This window comes from Rutilus rutilus (genome assembly GCF_951802725.1).
Source record: "Rutilus rutilus genome assembly, chromosome: 15".
NCBI classification, from domain to species: domain Eukaryota; kingdom Metazoa; phylum Chordata; class Actinopteri; order Cypriniformes; family Leuciscidae; genus Rutilus; species Rutilus rutilus.
The window spans coordinates 8,267,267-8,291,186 of NC_140220.1; the positions used below are offsets into that span (position 1 = coordinate 8,267,267).

The window sequence follows — 23,920 nt, forward strand, 5'->3', positions numbered from 1 at the left end:
TTGTATGAGTCAGATCCGCCCGCAAGCATGAATGTTCTGTTCAAATGTATCATTTGAATAAAGAGTTTTTATTTGTATTTTTTTACATCAAGAAATCCCCATTAAAAAGAACAACTCAATATTATATTAAAAGATTGTTTTATTCACAATTGAAGTGTAACAAATATAGTTTATCAAAAACTTTTGCTTTAATATAATTTATTACATGATAAGATCATAAGATTTATATAAATGCAGTTTGCCAGAATGAAATATGTACAATTAAAAAAACAAATTAATGAAAAAGAAATAAAACCAAACAATTTCCCACAAAATTAATTGCATATATTAAAGAAAAACAAAACAAAATCAAATCAGATTATGTGCAATGGAATGATTATCAGCAATATAGTACAGTTACATTTCTGAGGTGGTCTCATGAAGAAATAACAAACGACAAGAATCACAAACGAAAAAAGGCAATTTCTATGCAAGATCATCAACACAATATTTAAACGACAAATTTTAATCTGAAAAAGCACATCTCCTATTCCTGTTCCAGACTGTCACCTAAGATTCTCCGTGGATTCTCAGTCACAGCTTGAGGAATCACTTTCACTAAAGAGACAGCACGAAGCGCTAGTCCGCGCTAAGCCGCGGCAGTGCTAAACATCGTTTAGATTCGCAGTATCATGAATACAGTGAACGCGAATGTCTTATCTACAGTGTCACAGTGTTTTATGACGGGCCTCCCTCGAGATGACGTTACTTTCATATATTACTCGCTAGCACACATTCAGCAGAGAAATACCATGTCAAGTGTTGCAGTCGCTGGCCTCAAGAGAGGAACCTCTGTGAGGTATTTTTGTTTCCATGTAGAAAGGTTTTCCTAGGTTTTCCACCAGTGTATTAGATTGGTTGAAGACCACATCATACTAGTTAAGCAGAGTGGTTCAGGTTTTTTCCTTAGTTTTGGAAACACTGCCTAAATGTAGACACTAGGAACAAACCTGTCGAGCACGTCCTGCTGTTCAAACCTCAAGTTTGAGGTGTCAATTTACAAAAAACATATTAATAAGATGGGAATTGGACCGTTCCTCCTAGAATTGGAATGTGGCTATGTAATGTGTAATAGATGTATATGCACACCAATGTGTCAGATATTTTTCTTATTAGTTTCCTGTGTATGTGTGTGTTGTATCCAGTGCCTTGGACTGCTTTGCATTCATTGGTTTGCATCATTTTCCATCGAAAATCTTCACTTGTGCTGTCACATTGTCCTACAGTAATATTCCTATTCTTTTCTACATGGAGAACCCGAACATACTGATTCACAACTTTGTGCTTTCATGTTAAATCAAAAGACACTAACAGATAAAATGATAAAATCACAACAACTAGGCCAAAGTATGTTCAATTCACATTTGGTGGTACATTCATACAAACATTCACTCCCCTTTTTGACTGACGCTGCCCTTGTCCTAATAAAACACTTTTCCAATGGATTTGAGCAGCTTCATTACGGTTTACTACAGATCCCCTAAAGGGACATGGTGATGGTAAAAAAAAAAAAAAGAGATGGGATGAAATTTCAACTCTTCAGTTCTCTTGCAAACCTTTTGCATTCGCATTAAAACTTTTGCGCTTCCTTAAAAAAACCGTGCGTTTGCTTACAAAACCTTTCGTTTCCCCAAGAAACTTTGTTCATTTGCAAAACTTTCATTATGGGATGGGAGGTGGGAGGAAAAACTATATTTAAATGCTTTTGCAGACAACGGCAAAGTTTCTCGGGAAACGAGAATACAAATATTTTGCAAGCAAACGCGAAGTTTCTTCGAGGAATGCAATCATTTTGCGAGAGAATGCAAAGGCATTGCAATATTTTTCCATCACCATGTCCCATTAGAGGCATTTTCTGCCCTTCACAATGAAAAAAGACAAAAAAAACCCTACGTCTTGTAATAAATTAACACAAAGTACTCTATTTTACATGTCTAGGATAAAAAGTCTCTGCCTCCATTGATTAAGTAAACAATTAAAACACATTTTGAACACATTTTATGCAACAAAGTAAGCTCACGAATGTAGGGGAATGAATGATAAACGACTGTCCATCACAAGCTTAAGAAGGCTGAAGCCAAGTAGGATGAAGCTCTTGGTCACAGCGAAAATAAATAGAGCGTTGCTATTAAAACGTGACTAAATCGATCAGTAAGACTAAAAGGCACTAGTTGACTTGCTTTCACTACCTTGCTGAAGAATAAAGCCTCAAAATACCGAACCAAACATCACCCGAAAAAAACGGACAGCAAGAGATGGCGAAGTTTGGTGGATATTTCATATCTTCGCTTCTGTAAACACACGATGCCAAAAAGACAAAAAAAGAAAAGGATGCCGATGCAGTTTGAGTTACCTATGGCTTTATAAAGTGTGTGAAAGGGCAAATACAATGGAACATGGTCTGGTCTCCTCACAGAGGAAATATGGTCCTTCTTGGTCTCTGAGACTCAGAGACATGTCCAGAGAGTCACGAAGAGATAGAGATAGAGATAGAGATAGAGGATAGGGGATAGAGGATAGAGATAGAGAGGATAGAGGATAGAGATAGCACATGAAACTCCAGCAGAAGTTCTGGAGGACAGGAACTCTCCAGCCACAGGGGTTTTACACCCATAGCTCTTGTCCACTGTTAAAGAAGGTCCAGGAAGTTACGTTTCATTGGTGCTTTGGGGTGGAATGGAGATTACTTGAGATGGTTGGCTAACTCTGGGCTCGGTTTCTTAATGACGGGAAGAGGATGAGCCTCCGTGTTGAACACCCACTGATCGAAGGGCAAATGGTCATCGTCTGAGAACAGCAGATACAAATACCTGAAAAAAAGAGAAAGAAAATCTTTTAAAAAGGCACTTTATGTTGTATATAGTTGATATAGTAATTCACAGTAAGATTGCCAGTGAGAGATTTGTGGTATTTGGAAAAAATGATTATGTACATGAATCAGAAGCATAAACATCAAGGTTATGAGAGGGGAATAATTATCACTAGACTCTTAGTAGAGCTTGATAGAGATTTTATAATAAAAAATATTTCCAACAAATATAGAAATGCATTACTGTATATAAATAATACTATACAGTAATGTATTTTTATAATTGCCAGAAATCTCTCTCTCTCTCTCTCTCTCTCTCTCTCTGTATACACATGTATTTCTCTATTCATCGAGAAAGAGACAGTTTTCTGTTTTTCTTTTTTCAGTATTATGTAAAATTTGCGACAAGATGGATATTTTACAGCTCTAATGTAATGCTATAAATTCATAAATACTTTATTTCTGACCATGCAAAAAAGATCAACAAACTGCTTGATTTGAAAAATCATTCATGTCTATGGCACAAATAGCCAAATGGCAAAGTTTAATACTTATGCGCAATAGTAAAAACGAAAACATCACTAATTATCTCCATTAAAGTCAGCCTGCACAAATAAATGTACCTCTTAAAATCTGAATGTTCACTTCGTAAACAAAACATGAACATCTCCCAACTAAGTGCTGATGAATTAAAGTAAAACACTGCCAAGACAACAGCACTGTAATAAAAGTCTGAACATTTTTACTTCCTTTGGCTGAGAGTCATAGTTAAAGGACATTGTTTCACGAATGAAAGTCATAACTCAAAACCTGCAGCCAAGAAAAACAAACAAAAAAAAACACAGGTTTATTTGGAAGGCCGGATGACACTCGTTAAATTACAGCCTATAACCTTTAGCTGGAGATTGCGATGCTGACGCCTGTTTCCTGATGAAGTTGTGACCTTGATAATACGGTTTCTAACCCTTCCTCCCTCTCGGTTCCCTCTCTGAACATGCATTGGCAGGAGATTCGCCGATGAAAGACTCTCTTCTCCACTGCCCCTCTGAAAATATAAGCTGTTGACCTCAGGCCTCCAGAGTTAAAGCTAAATCACGCGTGTCCACTGGATGAACCACTCCTGGCAGCTTAAACAGCACCTGACCTCCTTTTGCAGCCAGCATGATCTTCAGACCTTCAGTTTTAATGCCCTGCCACTGGCCAGAAAAAAATTGGAAGGTTAAGGCCAATTATAAACGAAACTAAGAGGATTTATTTGATGACAGAGGTGACAACAGTATCATACTGCATCTGCAAGAGAAATGGACCCAACAGCTTTCAAGCTGATATGCTCTTTTAAAATGGAAATACTTCAACATGGAAGTATTTGTTATACTGTGATTCATCTGTGCACATCATTTTTTTAATTCATGTGCCCTCAATCTTTATTCAAAATAACTTCCCCTCTTGCAGTGACATCTCTTCTCTTCTCTGATGAAGTATTTACTGGCATGAGGGCAGGACAACCTGTCACTCACATGACATCACAGCAATAGCAAACCACAACCATCCAATCAATTCCTGATGGACAAATTCAAGTCTCGCCATTCGCCTTGTTTGAGAAGCCGTTAAGCTCAATAAGGAAGAAAAGACAAAATTACAACTTCCGTTTCATGCCGACTTTAGTTGAGTGCAGGCGTCTCCTGGTTTTACTATAGTGCTTTTAAGTTGAAGCCTCAAAATACTGAATCTAACTGCACCCCAAAAGCAGCAAAAAAATTATAATGATAATAAAACCCTGGGCAAACCATCATGAAGCAAAATGGAGGTTTGGTAATTTGTTTTGGATCCCATTGACTTTCAGTTATCTTTTTTTACACAGAAGGAAGTAAAGGCCAGTTCACACCAAGGATGATAACTATAACAATAACTAAAGTTTTAATAATCATTCTTATTCTATGAGAATAGGGAAATCCACACCACAACTTTAACAATAACGACGGTAGGAACGTAATTGTTGAAATGACTTTTTAAAGTGATTTTCTTTACAGCCGATAAATGCTAAAAACATTGATAGACATTTAGAATCCATCCTGCTTTAATGGATGTGAGCATTTAAAGCGGCAGACGACAAAACTGCAGCATTTGCCTATAGTATACCGAATGTTATTGGTGTGGACGCCAATATAGTTATCGCTATATCGTTCTTGGTGTGATTGGGAATTTGGAATGACATGAGGATGAGAGAATGAACGAATTTTCATTTTTTTGCGTGAACTCTCCCTTCAGCATGTGAAGCGGAGCAGATGAAGTGGGCTGAAGTGAGCATGTTAGAGAGCACAGTCATGCCCACAAACACATTGAGAGCATTTCTATGAACAGGAAACTCTGATCCCTCAGCCCGCCAGACAGTCTGGTTCTGAAGAAGATTCATTACTTAATACGCACTTACTGTGCAAAAGAGGCAAACACAGCCAAAAGCAACAGAACGAGAAACAACCAGAATAAGAGTGAAGGAAAAGCTGAAAGCAGGGGTTTCTGGATGCGCTCACTCTCTCTCAAAGAACTGCTAAGTCTTTTCGGTGTTCAATTGTGTGCATTGTGCTCCTCCTGGCCAAAGGGCAAGCACTCCTCCAGAGTATTAAAGGCAGGAGAAATGGAGAGCCACTGTCTTCCGCGGCAGGGTGAGACTCGAACAGTGATTTCCTCTTAAACCGCAATCAAACTGGACGAGAACTGGGAAAAGCTACCCAAAAAACAGGATACAGAAGTGCATTGTGACCTCTCTAACTCCTCAGCTCTTCATTCTGGGCCCTGACGGAGTAAAATACTTGTTCTTTATTCATTCCTTTCATTTATCAGTGTCTTTAATGATGAATGTTGTGCGATAAGGAACCCTGTGAATGAGTTCCAACTGTCACAGTCTCGTGTCTCAGTCACTTCACCTTGACAGTGACGATTCTCCCTCTGACAGAGAAATGGCTCCATTGACTACATTCTGAGTGAACATCTTTCCTTTAGTCAATCATTGCAGAAACACAAGTTAGTCTCAGACTCTTACAACATGCCCTATGAATAATTCGCAGAACATTTGATATTTACTGCACAACAAAATCTAAAACTAATTGGCTGGCTGATCTGATTTCAAGGACTCAACCTCAGTGCTCTAGTATACACATATATTTGTTTACAAACTTATTATATATTCCCCCAAAAATCTAAAGACAAATACAACCATTTTCATGAAGAAAATCAATTCTATTAAGATGTTTGTTTTGCACTGTAACATTATTTTTATGACAATTAAGCACTGCTCTCCAAATTCTCATTAGTTTTTTGTTTCCCCCTCATTATTTTGACTGATGATTCTCATTAGATTCTTATTGATATAATACAATTTATTTTACTGGATTATAGTAACAAATCACAGAAATAAACGTATAGTATGTGAATCAGAATTCATTCAACACAGTACAACACATTACCATTGCAATAATAATTACAATAATACATATTTACATTATACACACACACACACACACACACACACACACACACACACACACACACACACACACACACACGTGTATGTATGCATGTATGTATGCATGTATGTATGTATGTATGTATGTATGTATGTATGTATGTATGTATGCATGCATGTATGCATGTATGTATGTATGCATGTATGTATGTGTACACACACACACACACACACACACACACACACACACACACACACACACACCCACACACACACCCACACACACACCCACACACGCGATTTATAGATTATCAAGACAGAAAAAGGGCATTATACCACCCCTTTAAGCAAGCAGTTTTCTCAACCCTGCAACACAGCCACCTGTGTGTGCGCTGTACTCACTTGAGTGTTTCAGCCAGGTAGAAGCTCTGCTGCACGTCGTCATGGTTAGGAGTGCTGGCGTAGACGTCTCTTACTCCGCTGTAACCCCCTTCCAACCTGCAGTACTTCTCCAGAGCCTGAGATACAGAGATATAAATGCGCCTGTCATTATCAATTTAATTCCTAGCAACTGCATGTACCCTTGATTTTCAGAGACCGTACACTGATGCAAAGATGTTTACTGGGTCCATTCAAAAGACCCCCACTCCAAAGTCTATATGACAGGGCTGGGCAATTCTGGCCACTTTTCTGCAGTTTAGCTCCGACCCTGATCAAACTCACCTGCCTGTAGACTCCCACTTTATAATATTCTGGTCTCTAGATATACATCTAGGGCTGCTCCTTCAGTGTAAGTCTATGGGAGATTCAGCCTGTTTTATTGACAATCAGGCATAAATAGTAGGTCCAGTCACTCAGAAAAGTAATACTGTAGCATAGTTTACCTCAAGGAGCCTCATGATTCACAACAGAAAAAAAAACAAAAAAAAAAACTGTGGGACAATTTATGTGCCAAAGTTTAATACTCAGGATTTAGGCGTTTGTTTGAATACCAAGTTTTAAAAGAAATTACTTTTATTCAGCAAAGATGCATTCAATTGATCAAATGTGACAGTACAGACTTAAAAAAAAAAAAAAAAAAAAAAAAAAAAAAAAAAAAAAAAATCACCATATCTATGGTAAGTCCCCATAAAACAGTTGCATGTGTTTAGTGATATTTTAAACTTTTTATTTTTACCAACTTTGGAACATATCAGTTTAAAACCACTGCATTCATTAAATAGAAAAAAGATATCTGATTTGTTTAAACCTATCCACTTTTCATGCTAGAAACCTCATACAACAGTTTATCAAACAGTAATGGGATGTGTCTCTGTAATGGGAAAGCAAATTGTGCCCTATTTGTGAAAAGTGCCATAATAACAATCAAATTATTGGCGTTGTGGCGGTGTAAAGATTGTGTAAAAGAACGTTTTAAGATAATGAAGATTTTACAAAGTGGCTTTTGAAGGAAAGAAAGAATCAAGCCTTTCATTCCATAAGAGTTGAGCCAGCACATTTTTACTGAGAGGGGAATAGATGGCAGAGGGAGAGCGAGGGAGGAAGAGATGTGATGTATCGCCTAAAGGGACTGACAAATCACAATGGCAATCTGAAGTCATTATGATACAATTACAAGGCTGTGAGATCCTGGCGGTCTCCATTGTCTCTAATCCTGCTATGCTGAAGTGCAGGGAGCGTCTGAGGGCAGGGATAAAGCGTCACTGTGACTCACAGTCTGGCCTACATCCCAGTTTAACCAGTCACGTACTGGTGACATTACATAAGCGATGTGTCAAATCCACATGACAGAGTTCTCACCTGTACCGCCTCCCAGCCCCACTGTCTGTACTTGGGGTCGTGGGTGAACCTCCACATGTACATGTACGTTTCGATGACCTCCGGCCTCAGGATGAAGTACTTCTCATTTTGCCGTGTGGCGATGGCCTCCACGCCGCCGTCGAAACGGAACGCCTCGGGACCCAGCTTCATACCTGAAACATGCATGCCGACAAATTCATTGCTCAAACGTCCATGGAGACAAGGGATTATGGGATTACACTGTTCCTGAGATGAAGAGAAACACTATCAGAATGTGGATTAGGGGCTGTGGTATAATCTGGACCTTTGTTAATCTGCGTCAGATAAAAATACCTACGCATTATGAACACGTCGGTGATGACTATGACTCTGTATGTGTGTGTGTTTAACGAGTGCCAGAGGGATTTGAGTGTGTATGTGTGTTCAGGGTTAACTGGCACTGAGCAGAGTCAGCAAAAGAAAATATTTGACAAGTAACAAATCTCTTGCCACTGCACAGATGTGGAAAAATACATCACATATATATCTGTATATAATGAATGTTAGACAAACCTATGCATAAACGATTTACTTAAATAAATTTTGTTTTCATGTCACAATTTTCCACAAAAACTAATACCGTAATTAACATTTTACCTTTGAGTACTTTCGATTTACTGTTATACAGTAATTTGAATAAAATAAATAAATAATAATAATAATAACAAAAGTAAATAATAAAGATAATATAACAAAATAAATACTTTACTACAAAAAACTACAACAATAATTTATTCACAATACAATAATGGGAATTAGAATAATTTTTTGCAATCATAATTGGTAGGCAAGAAAAATTGAAAATAAAAATGGTAGAAAATAAGCTTAATTTTCTTTACACAAAACATTATTTCTTATTTCAGGGTGTCTGCACTTGCACTGCACTATTCTAACTATAGCTAGAAAATGTCTGTATAAATCAAGCATCTTTTGTTTTTTTTTTGTTGCTGGAAATGCATTTTCAAAGCAGTTCTGTCACTCACTTGTTCGGGTGTAAGACTCATGACACGTGCGGGCGATCTCAGCCGCGAGCTCCATCTGGTGACCCGTCTTATCATCGGGGGCTCCGTCTGCTCCTAAAGCAATCATACCACCGGCGAAGCAGGTCAGGTGACCCATCTTATGCTCCAGGAGTCCACCTTTCCATTCTGCGATATACGTCAAACCTCCGCTTGACTTCCGGATCAAATTCTTTTCAATCGCCTGCATACAGAACGGAAAATGAAAAGTAGAGGTCACTAAGTTGTTTTCAATGCCAATTTCTTCACTCTGTGGTTATTTATACTGTGTGGGTTAAAATTAACTTTGTCCTCTTTTGGCGATTAGGCAAACAGACAAAACAAATGCAAACAAGGGCATTCAAGGCTTCGGTGTGATTTCTCTCAAAAGCGTCCTAAGAACAGTTCAAGGCCCAGAGTAAGGGAGATCATAGCAGAAATCAGGGTCACAGCTGTGTGCCAGCGATGTGTATTTACAGAAACATCACACACATGGGAAATGAGATTCTTATCTGTCTGGAAAAGGGATCCGGTGCATTTGAATGGAAAACTGGAGACTTTATCACCATGGTACCAAAGGCACGCAAGGAAACAAGTAAAGCATCTGACTCTCTTTTTCTTACATCACACCCTTTGTAATCTTATTTCATCATAAATATGGCATCAGTGTTGTGGAGAAACTGAAAGTAGTAACAGTACTAGCTTACTTTTTTTTTTTAGTATGTTGAATAATGTATTGTAGCTGTTCATGTAATGATAGCATTTTTGTCAAGATTTTTATCTTTTATTTTATTTTTGTCTAATTGAACTGAAGAGTAAGATGAGTAATTAATCAAATATTTGTTATATATTCTTCTATAGCATGAGAATGCTGGATTCAAGCATTTGATTTTGGATCTTGCATCACCCTAAACGATATATACTGTAACTGCGATAATGAATGGCAGTTTATTATCATGTGGATTACTGCTGTGCTGATTAAATGCATAGATGGACATGAAATATTCATTAAATAAATCAAATATAAATATTGATTTGAGTTCAAATAATTTTTTTATCCAAAAGAAAGAGTGCGGATTGATACATGAAACCGCAGTAGACCACAGTAACTACTCTCCTGCCACAGCACATGGAGAAATAAATCACATCCTGTACTGTGAGATGTGCTTGTCAAACCTAAACCATAAAAAAAAAAAAGTAATAATATTTATAAAATGTATCTTCTTTCACATGAGGATTGGTAGACAGGCGTCCAACACTTTTCAGAATCATCGTAACTTTAATAAATGTAGAAAGAGTGTGTACGAAATCAGTTGCCTGAATGCCACAAGTGAGCAGAATATAGTACAGTTGTAATCGAAATTATGCAACCCACATTGCAAATCAGGCTTATTTGCAAAATGTGCAGACTTTCAGCTGTTTACAATGAACAAATCAAACTAAAATAATTGAAATGGCTCAACACAACAAATGTTCCAAGTGGTTTCCCCAAATTCAACTGAAAATGCAACTTTTAATGACTTCTGCGGTCTCAAAATTATTCAACCCCGTCATGGCAAGCACCTTTAGTACTTAGTAGAACACTCTTTTGCTGTTATGACCTGCTGCAAACAAGATGTACAACCAGACACTAGATTCTGGCAGCGTTTCTGAGGAATCTCAGTCCATTCCTCATGAGCAATGGCCTCCAGTTCAGTAATGCTCTTGGGTTTGCGTGCTGCAACCGCCTTCTTCAAAACCCACCAGAGATTTTCTGTGGGGTTCAAGTCAGGTGACTGTGATGGCCACTGTAGAATCTTCCAGGACTTCTTCTGCAACCAAGCCTTGGTGGAATTTGACGTATGCTTGGGATCATTGTCCTGTTGGAAGATCCAATGATCTCCAAACTTCAGCTTCTTCACTGACGGTATGACGTTTCCTCCTAGGATTTCCTGATACTTCAATCAATCCATCTTGCCTTCCACACGCTGCAGGTTTCCAGTGCCAGAATATGCAAAGCAGCCCCAGAGCATCACCGAGCCACCACCATGCTTAACTGTTGGCAGAGTGTTCTTTTCAGCATATGCTTCATTCTGCTTCCTCCAGACATACTGCTGATCTATAGGGCCGAAAAGTTCCAGTTTTGTTTCATCGCTCCACAGAACAGAATCCCAAAACTTCTGTGGCTTATTTATATGATTTTGAGAGACTTTACTTTGGGCGAGTAGTGGTGTACATCTTGGAGTTCTGTCATGGAAACCACATGCGTTTAGTAAATGCCGTTCTGTGCAGGTCTTTTTGCAGTCACTCAAGGGTTTTTCTAAACCTGCCTTCTCAGAAATCTGGCTGCAGCCATCGATAGCTTCCTTTTTCTGCCCCGTCCAGATAGTGTAACCACAGTTCCCTTAACTTTGAACTTGCGAACTATGCTTCCAACGGTGTCTCTAGGAACATTTAGCGCCTTCGCTTTCTTTTTGTATCCTGTTCCTTTTTTGTAAAGGGCGACGATTTCTTCTCAAATTTTTGGACCATTCTTTTGACTTATCTTTTGAGCCATATTTCTAACATGCAGTCAAATGTGACACTCAACAAACCTAGCCAGTTTAGATATTGAAATTGTTCTAGCTCAAGCACACCTGGTGCAACTAATGAAGCCCTTGATTAGTTGCATCAGGTGTGCTGGAGACAACACCCATTTTGCAGATTTGTGTGAATCCTATTCAGGGGGTTGAATCATTTTGAGACTGCAGAAAATTGTATTTTCAGTTGAATTTGGGGAAACCACTTTTTCAACATTTGTTGTGTTGAGCTATTTCAATGACTTTTGTTTGATTTGTTCACTGCAAACAGCTGAAAGTCTGTAAATATTGCCAATAAACCTGATTTGCAATTGGGATTGAATCATTTCGATTACAACCGTATTCCAATGACACTAGCTCGTAGCTTGGAATGCTAGTAGTAAAGTAGCTCCCCCAACACTGTTAGGCACAAAAATGAAGACTTTAGCATTTAGCATTGCTTGAACAACAGGAACTCAATCTACTGCGATACGTCAACAGTCACTGCCGTAATGTGCTTATTTTTCCCAATGGTGCAAATAACTGAATGCTACAGTTGAGAGGTGTGGATGAAAGGAGATGATTGAGCGCACTATCCATGGTTAGTGAGATAAATTAGGTGAAATCAGGCAGGATAGAGAGAGTTAAAGGCCTGATAAAGAGCTTTATATAGTGGTAATGAATGCCTGGGTAAAATGGTGGACACAATGGCAATTTTATAAGCCCTCTCTGAAGGTGACCGAAATAATGCACTTTTCTTTTCTTGGATGATTGGCCTGGAGTCCAAAGTGTGTGTGTGTGTGTGTGTGTGTGTGTGTGTATGTGTGTGTGTGTGTGTGTGTGTGTGTGTGTGTGTTTGTTTGAGTCACTCCAGGGAAGCACCCAGACAGACGGCCAGAGGGACAACATTATCTTAGGCAGGTTGAGATGGTCCTCTCTAATGAAAGTGAGGATTGAGTTTGTGGTCTGTAACAATCAGTCTGCACCAGCTTTCCAAAGCTCTCACGGACAGCTTCAGCAGAACGCTGGTGGCAGCTTACACACACACACACATTACATTTCCACAGATGGACACTGAAGAGGAATTCCAACACCTGAAAACCTGCAGAGGACAAATTTCTAGATGTTCAAGCTAAGGGCAATAAAAAACAAACATTTGCAATGCAGATTCTTTCCTGGAAAAACTGGACATGGAAACTTGAGGGGAAACATTCAACAATACAGAAATAGCACTAAATAAACTTTAGTCCGACTAGATATTAAATTTAATTTGTAAATGACAACCGAGCCTTAAGAATAGAAATTCAGTTTTATTTTAGTTTTTTTGTTTTAGTTTTTTTGTTTTATTGAAGAGTATCTGGATCGCTCTACCAAAAAAAAGAAAACGAAAAAAAAAAAGAGATGAGAATTGAATTGAGCTAGCGAACAAGATGCAGAATTGAATTTAAGGACATACAGTAGAAATAAAATGAAAGCCTTTTAGTTTGTAATAAATATTGGAAATGGAGAACAAATGATTATGAATTCTTCTGATAAATCATCTTCTTCTGATAATCCACCAGAAATGGTATATATTAAAGACTATCTGCATGCTTTGAATGTAACGGATGGAGATGACCCAGAAATAAGAAATGTTAATGTAACAGACAAGGTTGAGATTTTTATGGACGATCTTATAGCAAGACTGAGAAGGAGAGGAAGGCGCTGGAGAAGATCATCCACTAAGGTTCAACTTCCTCGGAATGGACCAATTCATCGCGCACAGCAGTTAATAAAAATTAGCAAACGAGTCGAACGATTAAATAAGAAAATAATACAGTAAAATACAATAAAATTGTAAACAGTTGTATGGTTGAAAATGCTTTGCTCAAATGATTGCTCAAATGAGGATGTGTTGAATTTGCAGGACAAGCTCAAATTACTTAAAGCATAATTTGAGCTTGACCTGCGAACTTAAGGGTCATTGTTACATGTGTGTGGGTGTTTGTGGACGCAACATGTTTAGGTTGTTAGGACCACATGTATTTTTAAAGGGAACTGTGAACATTGTTTGCCTCAGACATAGAAAATGTGTGAAACTAGAGAAAGGTCAAAAGGGCTGCGATAGTAAAACTTACCAAATAAAGATTTTGTGTATGTGCTGCATAAAATAGGTGTGAAAAGGAAATATACATTTTAGATATGTGCTCTTGAAAGCTTATGTTAATAAAAGGACTAGGATAAGTCTAAAGTTTTACCTTGTAAGGGAATTAGCTGTACTATAATAACAGCCCATAGTTAGAAGGCGGCCTTGAACAGGGTTAGTATAAAAAGCCTTGAAGAGTTTTTTTTTTTTTTTTCGGGGCTGCAATTCGGGTGAAGACTTTTAGGAGTTCAAAGAGACATGTTTTTTTTTATGTCCAAGAAACATGGATGTCTAGTCAGCAGCGGTCTGGCCATTTGATCAAATCGGCAGCAGAATGTAACATTTCTCTGGTCTTTTTCTCTCTGTAAAAAAATGGACTTTACCTGCAGGGCATCGTAGTAGAGCTTCTTTCCCTCCTCGTCACTTTTGTCAGACATGAGCCAGGCCTTCAGCAGGTACTCGTAGAAACTGTCCCCCAAGCCTCCAACTGAGACGTGATCTGCAACACAGCCAAAATGGCAGAGAGTGTGAAAAACCCCTTCCTACATTCATCTATAGTCTGCTGTGGGACTGCATAAAATAGAATTGCACATAATTATTAGACATGAATATGACACACACACACACAGACACACAGACACACAGACACACAGACACACAGACACACAGACACACAGACACACAGACACACAGACACGCACACACGCACACACGCACACACGCACACACGCACACACGCACACACGCACACACGCACACACGCACACACGCACACACGCACACACGCACACACGCACACACGCACACACGCACACACGCACACACGCACACACGCACACACGCACACACACACACACACACACACACACACACACACACACACACGAGAAAAAGTGAACCTGGAGTACTTCACATTCACAATGCATGTTAAAAGAGTAGTAGTAATCGTAGTAGATGCTTAATGCCATGACAAAAACATATACAACATAAAAAAACATAAAAACTAATACATATACATACATACCATAAATAACATACCAAAATGAATAAAAGGTTACAAACAACAAATAATCTTCATACAGAAAATAACATTAATATTTTTCTACTGTGATAAAAAAAATAATAAAAAAATCTAAAAGGTCTTTATGATAATTATAATATACTGTATAATTATAATTAGGATATTTGGAATAGTTATACATTTCCATCTGAGCAGCAGTAGTACTTTGTTTAGGATTATAATTTTTTTAATAATTTTGAATATTAAAAGGTAAAATCAGATGTTTTATCAGACTTTTTTTTAACTCTACATTTATATACCCATGTATGACAGAAGGCCATGTGACAAAAGATCTGGGTTCAGGGTTTTCTTCTTTAAGTCTGAACCATTTTCATATTTTCTACTAAAAACAAAAACAATGTACATAATAATCAAAACACTCATAACAAACAGAAAACAAAGTCAACTAGTAATTTCAAAGTTTTTGTCGTCTTCCCATTTATAACATTGTTTATTATGAAATGCTCTTAACATGCCGATTAATAACACTAAATGTAGACAGAAAGAATATATAAATAGTCATGTATGAAAAAAATATATATATTCTGCTCACTGTGTATTTGCTACTGTAGTTAAACGTACAGTATGTCATTTTTTTCGCCGCTAGGGGTCGCTAACCTCTTACAATAACAAAGGTGTAGTTTGATGACGCAACATTTGCTAAGAATTATGGATCTTGTCGTCAACGTCAAGCCGACCGATCTAATAATGTTTATGGATGACTGAATACATCGATGTTTTTATCATGACTGTGATATGAAGCAGTTCGGGATTGCTAAGAGACAGCTATCAGCTCCACACGCGACGCGAGTCCCGCGGATATAAAAGGAATATGGACATTTCATTCTACCGAACTACACGCCAGTGCAGAATTACTACTCACAGGTCAGTTTATTAGACAAATTAAACTTGTGAGGTAACGCAGCGCTGTTTCACTTGGTCTAACATTACACTATCACACTAAACTGCATTTGAATGTGTTGAAATGTATGTGTTAGTTTGTCTGTATGAGACTAGCAGTGAGCTAGATCAACATTAGAATAACATACAGATCATATTCTAAAATTTTATCATTGTTGAACTATATAACATTGATTAGTTTTATGTAAATGTGCTCACCTGTTTATTAAAGTACATGTAGGAGCGGTCGAAGTCTCGGACGTACTGTCTATGGGAGCTCTCGGCATCTCGAAAACACCGCGCTGATATTGATTCTCGTTTTAGTTCTTTTTTATCCAAAGTCTGCTTGCCATGGTCCATAATGTTAGAACGAAACAACAACAGCGTGCAAATAGACATTGCGAACTACACAGTTGTCCACGTCAGTCACCTTGGTTACTATCAGAGGGCTCTGGTTGCTATGGCAGTAGGAGCGGAAACCAGGGACAACACGGATATGACGCCACTGACGGCGACAAAACGGAAATAAAGAAACGGGACGTGTCTTTGAATTAAATTACAAATTTCTCCTGGTTTGAAAGTTGTTGGAAACAGTCGGGATAATGTAAGTACACAACAAAAAAAAATATATATATAACATAGCAAAAAAGTTACATATTGTGCCTTTAAAATAACTACATTATCTGCGGCTCTTCATGAGGCGCTTTAGCGTCTTTAGCGGGAGAGAGAAGCAACTTGCACGGAATGGAAAGGGCTTTAATGAAGAGCGTTTTGCTCTAGATATAAATATTAGAGGATATAGCGCCAAAAAGACTTCAGAATCGGACCACAGTGCGCTATTTGAGGACCCCTTACCTAGAACACCCTAGCAACCATTTAGAAAAGCCTAGCAACCACTTAGAACACCCTAGCAACCATTTAGAAAAGCCTAGCAACCACCTGGAACACTGTAATTGATAATCAGATTCATTCACAAAAAGTTTCTTAATTATTTATCCTTTTTAATTATTATGAAGCAATGCATCACTATGCAACTACTGTCATCACTGAGTGGCCCAAAGTGATAGACTACAGCATACTCAAATGTGTGAATTCCATTTAGTAGCCAAAAAAAAATTATAAAAAAAAACACCATACCATTCGAGCAAAACGCACTGATGCATCCAATTAGCACGAGATGGGGCTATTATTGATTTTACAGATGAATTGTAGTCAAATTTTCTTAAATATTAAGTACTGATTTGTGAAGGTTTAAGACATTTGAAGATGAGACATTAGCATAAATGTATGAAATTGTATAATCTTTAGAATTAATTCATCTGAATAAAATAAATATATAGTAACTAAAATATATCTACATTGTTTTGGAAAATGAAAAGGGTCTGACCAGCACTTCTGATATAAATTAAAATGGATATAAATATAAGGCTGATGCAGCACATGTAGCTGTAATTGTTGGTTATTGCACATTTTAAAACCATAAGTATCGGCTATTAGCGGGTCATTTTTATTCACTGGCCCCTGGTGCACATTTGGCCCATGAGCTGCATAATTTGAATATCCCTGAGGAAGATTAACAAAAGCCTAATTCAGAAATTCAGCTGAGTGCAAAGCGAGTCCCATAAAAAACCCTTAGACATTTGAACTAAAGCAAAATGCTTGTTTTTCCCTTCCTGTGCATTTACCCTGAACAGTAGCTCAGCAGTGTATTTTTTACGGCTGTCTGCGCTTTGGCTCCATTTCTCTTGACGTATCTATCACACAAACAAGTGCTTAATGAGGTATAAATATTCATGAGCTTGATCATCAATCAGACAATCACACAACAGTCCTGCTCCTCGACCCACAGATTCTCATCTCTCACACACAGTGGACTGGACAGCACTGAACGGACTGCCACACTCACCGCGCCACCTGGAAACACACACATTTCCTCCTTATCTAGGATTTCGCTTGATAGAAAAGCATGCACTGCAGATAAATGAAAAAAGTATGCTTAAATGGAATCTTATTAGCTAAAGATCTGGGCTTATAACTCAAAATTGGTAGGTTCAATTATAAATTGAATTAAACTAGAATTTTACACCTTCTGAAGAAACAATGAATGATCATTTAATGGTTTGGGGTCAGCTCGATTATTTTATGTTTCTGAAAGAAATCTCTTATGTGCACCAAGGCTTTGGAAATATTATTACAATTAAAATTACTTTTAATACATTTTAAAATGTATGGCATTTTGTGATGGTAAAGCTGAATTTTCAGCCTTTAGTGTCACATGATCCTTCAGAATTCTTCTTGCTGCTCAAGAAACACATTTTTGTATTAAAAGTTCAAAAGAACAGCATTTATTCACAGGTTTTTCAACAACGTAAATGTCTTTGCTCTATTTTTTTTATTTAATGCATCCTTGCAGACTAAAAGTATTAATTTCTATATATAAAAAAATATCGTCTGAGTGTAGACAAGAGCCGTGTCTCTCAAAGTGCTTCATTTGTTTTAATGGGAGAGGTTGTTTCATTCTCTTGCAGCGCAGGCACAGAAGCAGGTATTGAATTCTCAAAAGGAAGTCTTTAAAGATTTTAGCAGGAGGTCATTGATACTCGTGGCAGACTGGATTTGCCCGCGGGCCCGATTTTGAACAGTTCTCTACGCTACCTGATTTAACTTCTTAGTCACATAAGACGGCTTTTCCCCACTGTTGTAATATTAGTTCACACACAGATCTCATAGAAACTCCAAACTGTCCTGCGCCGTTGGTAAGAGGGGTTGGTTGTGAAAAGGAGATGTGAGGTGTTGTTCTGTTGGTAAAAGCTTGACAGCTGGAAACGAGGGTTTTTATGTCAGCTCTTGACGTGCTTCCTGAGCAAAACCTGAAGACCAGCAGAGCTTATTACCCAACAGACACTGAGAATGTGCGAAGTCTCTCTGTACAGCACTGAAGCACCCAGAGCAGCCCTGAAACAGACCATAAACAATATACACACATTTTGTTCTTAGCCAAAACCCTTACTGAAAGCAAAATGTGAAGCGACAAAATTACAAAATTTCTTTTGTGTTTCACAGCATGACATGAGGGTGAATGAACGATTGTAATTATTATAATTTTTTTTTACAATTTTGGATACTCCTTTAAGGCGAGACACGGCAGGCAAAAACATTGTTTGTTTTTTTTCACTGGTTGATTTTGAGATTTGGGGATATTTATCTTCAATAACATGTCTTCTTTCAGACTTGTGGTGAAAAAAAGTCCGAAATACACATTTAGGTCTTTATTTTACTACACTTTGTCTGTTTGCATCTGTAGATTTCTCATAAATTCAACAAAAGTTGGCGTTCTGAATCATCCCGCTGCTCCGCGATCTCTGTCTGCTCCGTCATCACATGCACCGCTGGAAAGCTCTCTCTCTCCTGTACAATGCTGTCAGATCCAAATATGGTCATTTCCTTTTTATCAGCAACCAATCGTGAAAGTAAAAGGGCTGAATGCGCAATCTCATTGGCTGATGATAAATTTTTAAAGCCCGTTTTCTCAAAATGACTTTTCTCTCATACTCCAAGTCCGAAATCTCCACTTCAGTAGCACCTATATACACCAAACTTTCCAGTCTTGTACCTAGTTATATTATGAAGACATTTACAGAGGGATTTGTAAATATATTATTCCTAGCCTGATTTATATATGGTGAAAATCAATTTAAGGCTATTGACAGTATATTCTGATTTACAGGATAACAAAAGTAGATATCCATAAATCCCTCGGTATTTTTCCCCCCCATCTAATATGTGAACACAATGAAAAAATTATTTTGAAATTGGCTTTATCCAATACTCAGATTTCATTGTTTTAAATATATGCAAATTAGCGCATATTTAATTAGATAATGACTAATTTGCATATTTAAACATTAAATTACAGAAAACTTGTAATACATTTTTGTCTCATCTTAATGTAGGTAATCAACTGGGAAAGTTTCATGGTGATATCTGCTAGTTAAAATTTTACCCTATTCACCTGTAGTGTCTCACCTTAAAGGAATAGTTCACCAAAATGATTTAACTCTGCCATTATTTACTCACCCTTATTTTGTTCCAAACCGGAATAACTTTAGTATTATTACTTCTGTGGAACTCAAAATAATTGGAAGGATGTCGATGTGATTCAAAACACTGGATTACCACTGACTTTCATTGTATGGATTTTCACGAAAAAAAAAAACAAAAAAAACAAGGGTCATAAGTCATTATAATAAATTCTGATAAATACTTAGAATTAATTCAATTTTAATATTTTTATTTTTATTTACTAATTGTAACAATTTAATCCATTTTAAAATGTACAAATATTATTTTAAATTTTTTTTTTTATATATTTAGAATTTGAATAAATAAGAATAAATTCTTTATAATTATAATAATAATAATAATAATAATAATAATAATAATAATAATAATAATAATAATAATAAAAGAGTGCTAAAATTCAGTCTCCTATGAGGTTTTATTCCGTTGGCATGTCACCTTAGAAAACAGCTGACTATGTTTTGTCAAGTTGCACATATGAAGCTAAACTGGAAGAGACAAACTGATTTGAAACATTCTGAGAATTCCTGACCATGTAAAACTAAGTTAATGCACAAGTATGAGAAAAAAAAGAGGAAGGGTAAAAGGAGGGTAGATGGTGGACTATATAGGATGGTTGTTTCATGTTGTTGTTTCATTACGGTCAACCCTGGAGCTACTAGCTGCTCAAACCCAAACATGACAACTGACCCATATGGAAAGCCCTTCAGGACTGTTCTGGGCTACTTGTGTGAAATAAAAAGACTGACAGCTATTTTTAAACGTAGCTGTACGTTATCATCCCATCTTCCCTGCGGCCTGCTGCCATCTCAGATCATTTTTGTTTACGATCATCTAACAAATGACTTTTGTCAAAGCGAAAAAAGAAGGACTTGCACTGATGCACAAAAAAGAAGCCTTGTTTCGGATTGCTACATTTTGACAGCTCAAAAACCTCTCCCTTTTTTTCCTCTCGCTCAGTGGCGACGTTCCTCCATCAGAATTTGCGCTCCTGTGTTATCCTGACTACACACACTGCAGTATCTTTGTTCTCCTCCGGCTCTTCATCATCAAGCGCCTGCGTCATCGCTGACCATGAAGTTGAGACAGCACTGCTCTCCAGACTAAGCCGCCAATAAATCCCTCGGAGCGAGGACGGCACGAAAGCCGCCTAACACTGCAGAGCAGGCCTCACTGAACTCGTCATCCCGGTTGCCTCGAGACCAGCATAAAACAGCCCAAACTATTGATGTACGTGTCATCTAGAGGATGAACGCAAGGAGAAGAGTGTGTATATTTATGTCTGTGTTTCATAATTAACCCTGAAAGCACGATGAAGATGAGATGTGGTGAGAGAGTCGTGCCACTTCTCGACAGTTTCAGGGTTGCCAGCTGTTGATGCTCGGCATTGAAACGTCTGATCCAGATTCAGGCCTGGCGCCACGAGGGTTCAACAAGATTCAAACTGTGCTTTCGCGCGTTGGTTGGCGCTGAGCCAGAGACGGACGAGCTCAGCACTGTCATACATCACAACTATGCAGTTTTTTCAACCTCATAATGTTTATTTAAGGTTTCAGACATTTAAATACACATAAGCACTAGTAAAACAATACATTTGGAGTGTGTAAAATACACAGATGTCTGTGGAAGCAGCAATGTCAATCTAGTCAAACATAATTTGCCGACGTGTGTTATTCATATCAGACAAACATAGTGGAAGTAACTATAAAGTTGACTATTCTTCTCAGAGTTCACCGGCCACTTTCTTACATGTATTTCGGGAGAAACTGATGACTGACAGGACTATCTGAACTGCGGCGGTGCAAAAAAACATGGTGGCGCCCATCTCACGTTATAGATCAAGATCAAGATTATTTATAAAGGTTTTTAAACAACCTAACACACTCACTTAGACATTTTTGAGAATCGGAATATCAGATAGTTGATGACATGGTAAGCAAGTTTGTGAATATTTTGAATAAAAAAGGAAAAAGGAAATAAAAGCAATACATCTGTCATTGTGGCTGAGGTGTGTCACGTGAAAAATATGACGTGTCGCCATGGAAACATTAAGGGGGAACGTTCTAAAATAACGGTCGCCTTGAAAAAACTCACTCTGGGGAGTCCGAATATTTTAAACTTAATCGTGAAAGGGTTAATATATGACACCTCATTTTTGAGAGAAAGGCTTACCAAAACAAAGTTACTGGGTTCTCACTTTTCACGTTTTCAGGGTTGGTAGATGCACCGGGGACCCAATTACAGCACTTAAACATGGAAAAAGTCAAATTTTCATGATATGTCACCTTTAAAAACTCATTCAAATGATAAGCTTTGGTGACGGCGCAAGCCGAGCAGCACAGCAACTGAGTCACATCACCTCCCAAAGTTCAGTCTCAGTCAATCCACTACAAATATTGTCTTGAATCTGCCTTTGAGTGTCACCATGAGAGTATTTTGTGTACAAATCAACACTTTCTCAAAGAGAAACACCTCCAATCTGGGAAAACTGTAACTTCTTGAACATACAGTACACATTTCAGCTAATACTTCTGAAGTTCTTCAGTATGTGTGTGTGTTTTTGTACTTACGCTGGCCCCACTGTCCACTGTTAGGGTTCAGGTAATTCGGGTACAATCCTTGAGGTTTGTCCAGCCGATTCAGCACTTTTCTGATGTTCATTACCTGCAATGCCAGAGCACATATCGCTTATATCACCACATCTTATTATTAAGCCATAGCTAAACTCATCCACTACAGTAAGCCACTGAAAACCATAAACAGCCTCTGTTATGCGACCGATGTCTTCCAGGGGACAGACTCATAAATCTATAGACTAGGTCACTTTCACAGTTTGTACAGCCTCATTCAGAGCTTGTAATAGTGTCATTTGTCTGTGTCTATATCACAGGTCAGGTCAGCGGATTCATTCGGTGAGAAATCAGATCTGAGAATTGCAGCGAAACGAGCATCAATAAAACGGTTATGAGCAGAGGTCAATCTGGGTCACTGTGGTCAGCGCTTCTAACAGTTCATGACCCCTACAAGTTTACATTTAGTTCAGCACAGCGTTTAATGCACTGCAGAGGTGAAACGCCTGTACTGCTGCTCACCTTCTCTGCAAATATTGGTCTCCCAGAAAGTGCACTGAGGTGCATGAACTCCAAATGCAGCGTCCCGTATTCGGCGAGAATGCTGCTTCCTCCTGACGCCCATGGCCAGTTTCTGCCGATCCCACTGCAGGAAGAGGAATGAAGAGAGATTAGGCTTATTTGTGTAACTGAGCAATCATGAGCTGTGTGTACACATTTTGTGCTCTGAAAACTTTCAACCAGTCAAAATTGGGTAACAAAACAAAAAGGCTAACACTTGATTTTACAGTGTCCTTGCATGTACGTATAGTAATAACAGTAAATTATGCATAATTACATGCAACTAACTAACTCTCAACCAAATTCTAATCCTACCCTAACCCTATAGTAAGTACATGTAGTTGATTAATATTACACAGTACTTAAACATATATAATTACACTGTAACACAGACACGTAATAACAGTAAATTATGCATAATTACATGCAACTAACTAACTCTCAACCAAATTCTAATCCTACCCTAACCCTATAGTAAGTACATGTAGTTGATTAATATTACACAGTACTTAAACATATATAATTACACTGTAACACAGACACTTAAAACAGTGTAACCAAAAAAAAAACACAGTATATCAGTGAGAAATATGGCAGGACTTGATTTTAACCATCAAATTTGATTGGATTGATGACACCAATATTATTGGTAAGAATTTCTGTTGATTCAGAGGCATAAATACATGCATTTATGTTTACCCTACGGTTCAAAAGTTTAGGGTCAATACGTAAAAAATAATAATAATAAATTAATACTTTAATTTAGCAAGGATGCATTAAATTAAAAGCAATAGTAAAGAATTAAAATGTTATAAAAAAAAATCTATTTTAAATACATGCTGTTCTTTTGACCTTCCCATTCATCAAAGCATCTTGAAAAAAATGATCAGTTTCCACAAAAATATTGAGCAGCACAACTAATTCAAACATTGATAATAA

The 23,920-nt window shown here is 37.7% G+C and overlaps 1 protein-coding gene across 1 annotated transcript in view; it reads right to left on the reverse strand.

The window, feature by feature from the left end:
• Nucleotides 1-121: 121 nt before the first annotated feature.
• man1a1 (mannosidase, alpha, class 1A, member 1) overlaps nucleotides 122-23,920 on the reverse strand; it is a 111,080-nt gene continuing 87,281 nt past the window's right edge. The window contains exons 6-12 of the mRNA XM_084432358.1: nucleotides 22,943-23,066; nucleotides 22,421-22,514; nucleotides 14,194-14,309; nucleotides 9,134-9,353; nucleotides 8,112-8,284; nucleotides 6,714-6,829; nucleotides 122-2,849 (exon numbers count right to left, since the gene is read on the reverse strand). Of these exons, the coding sequence (XP_084288484.1) occupies nucleotides 2,723-2,849; nucleotides 6,714-6,829; nucleotides 8,112-8,284; nucleotides 9,134-9,353; nucleotides 14,194-14,309; nucleotides 22,421-22,514; nucleotides 22,943-23,066 (970 nt within the window). The 3' untranslated portion in view covers nucleotides 122-2,722. The remainder of the gene's footprint in view (nucleotides 2,850-6,713; nucleotides 6,830-8,111; nucleotides 8,285-9,133; nucleotides 9,354-14,193; nucleotides 14,310-22,420; nucleotides 22,515-22,942; nucleotides 23,067-23,920) is intronic.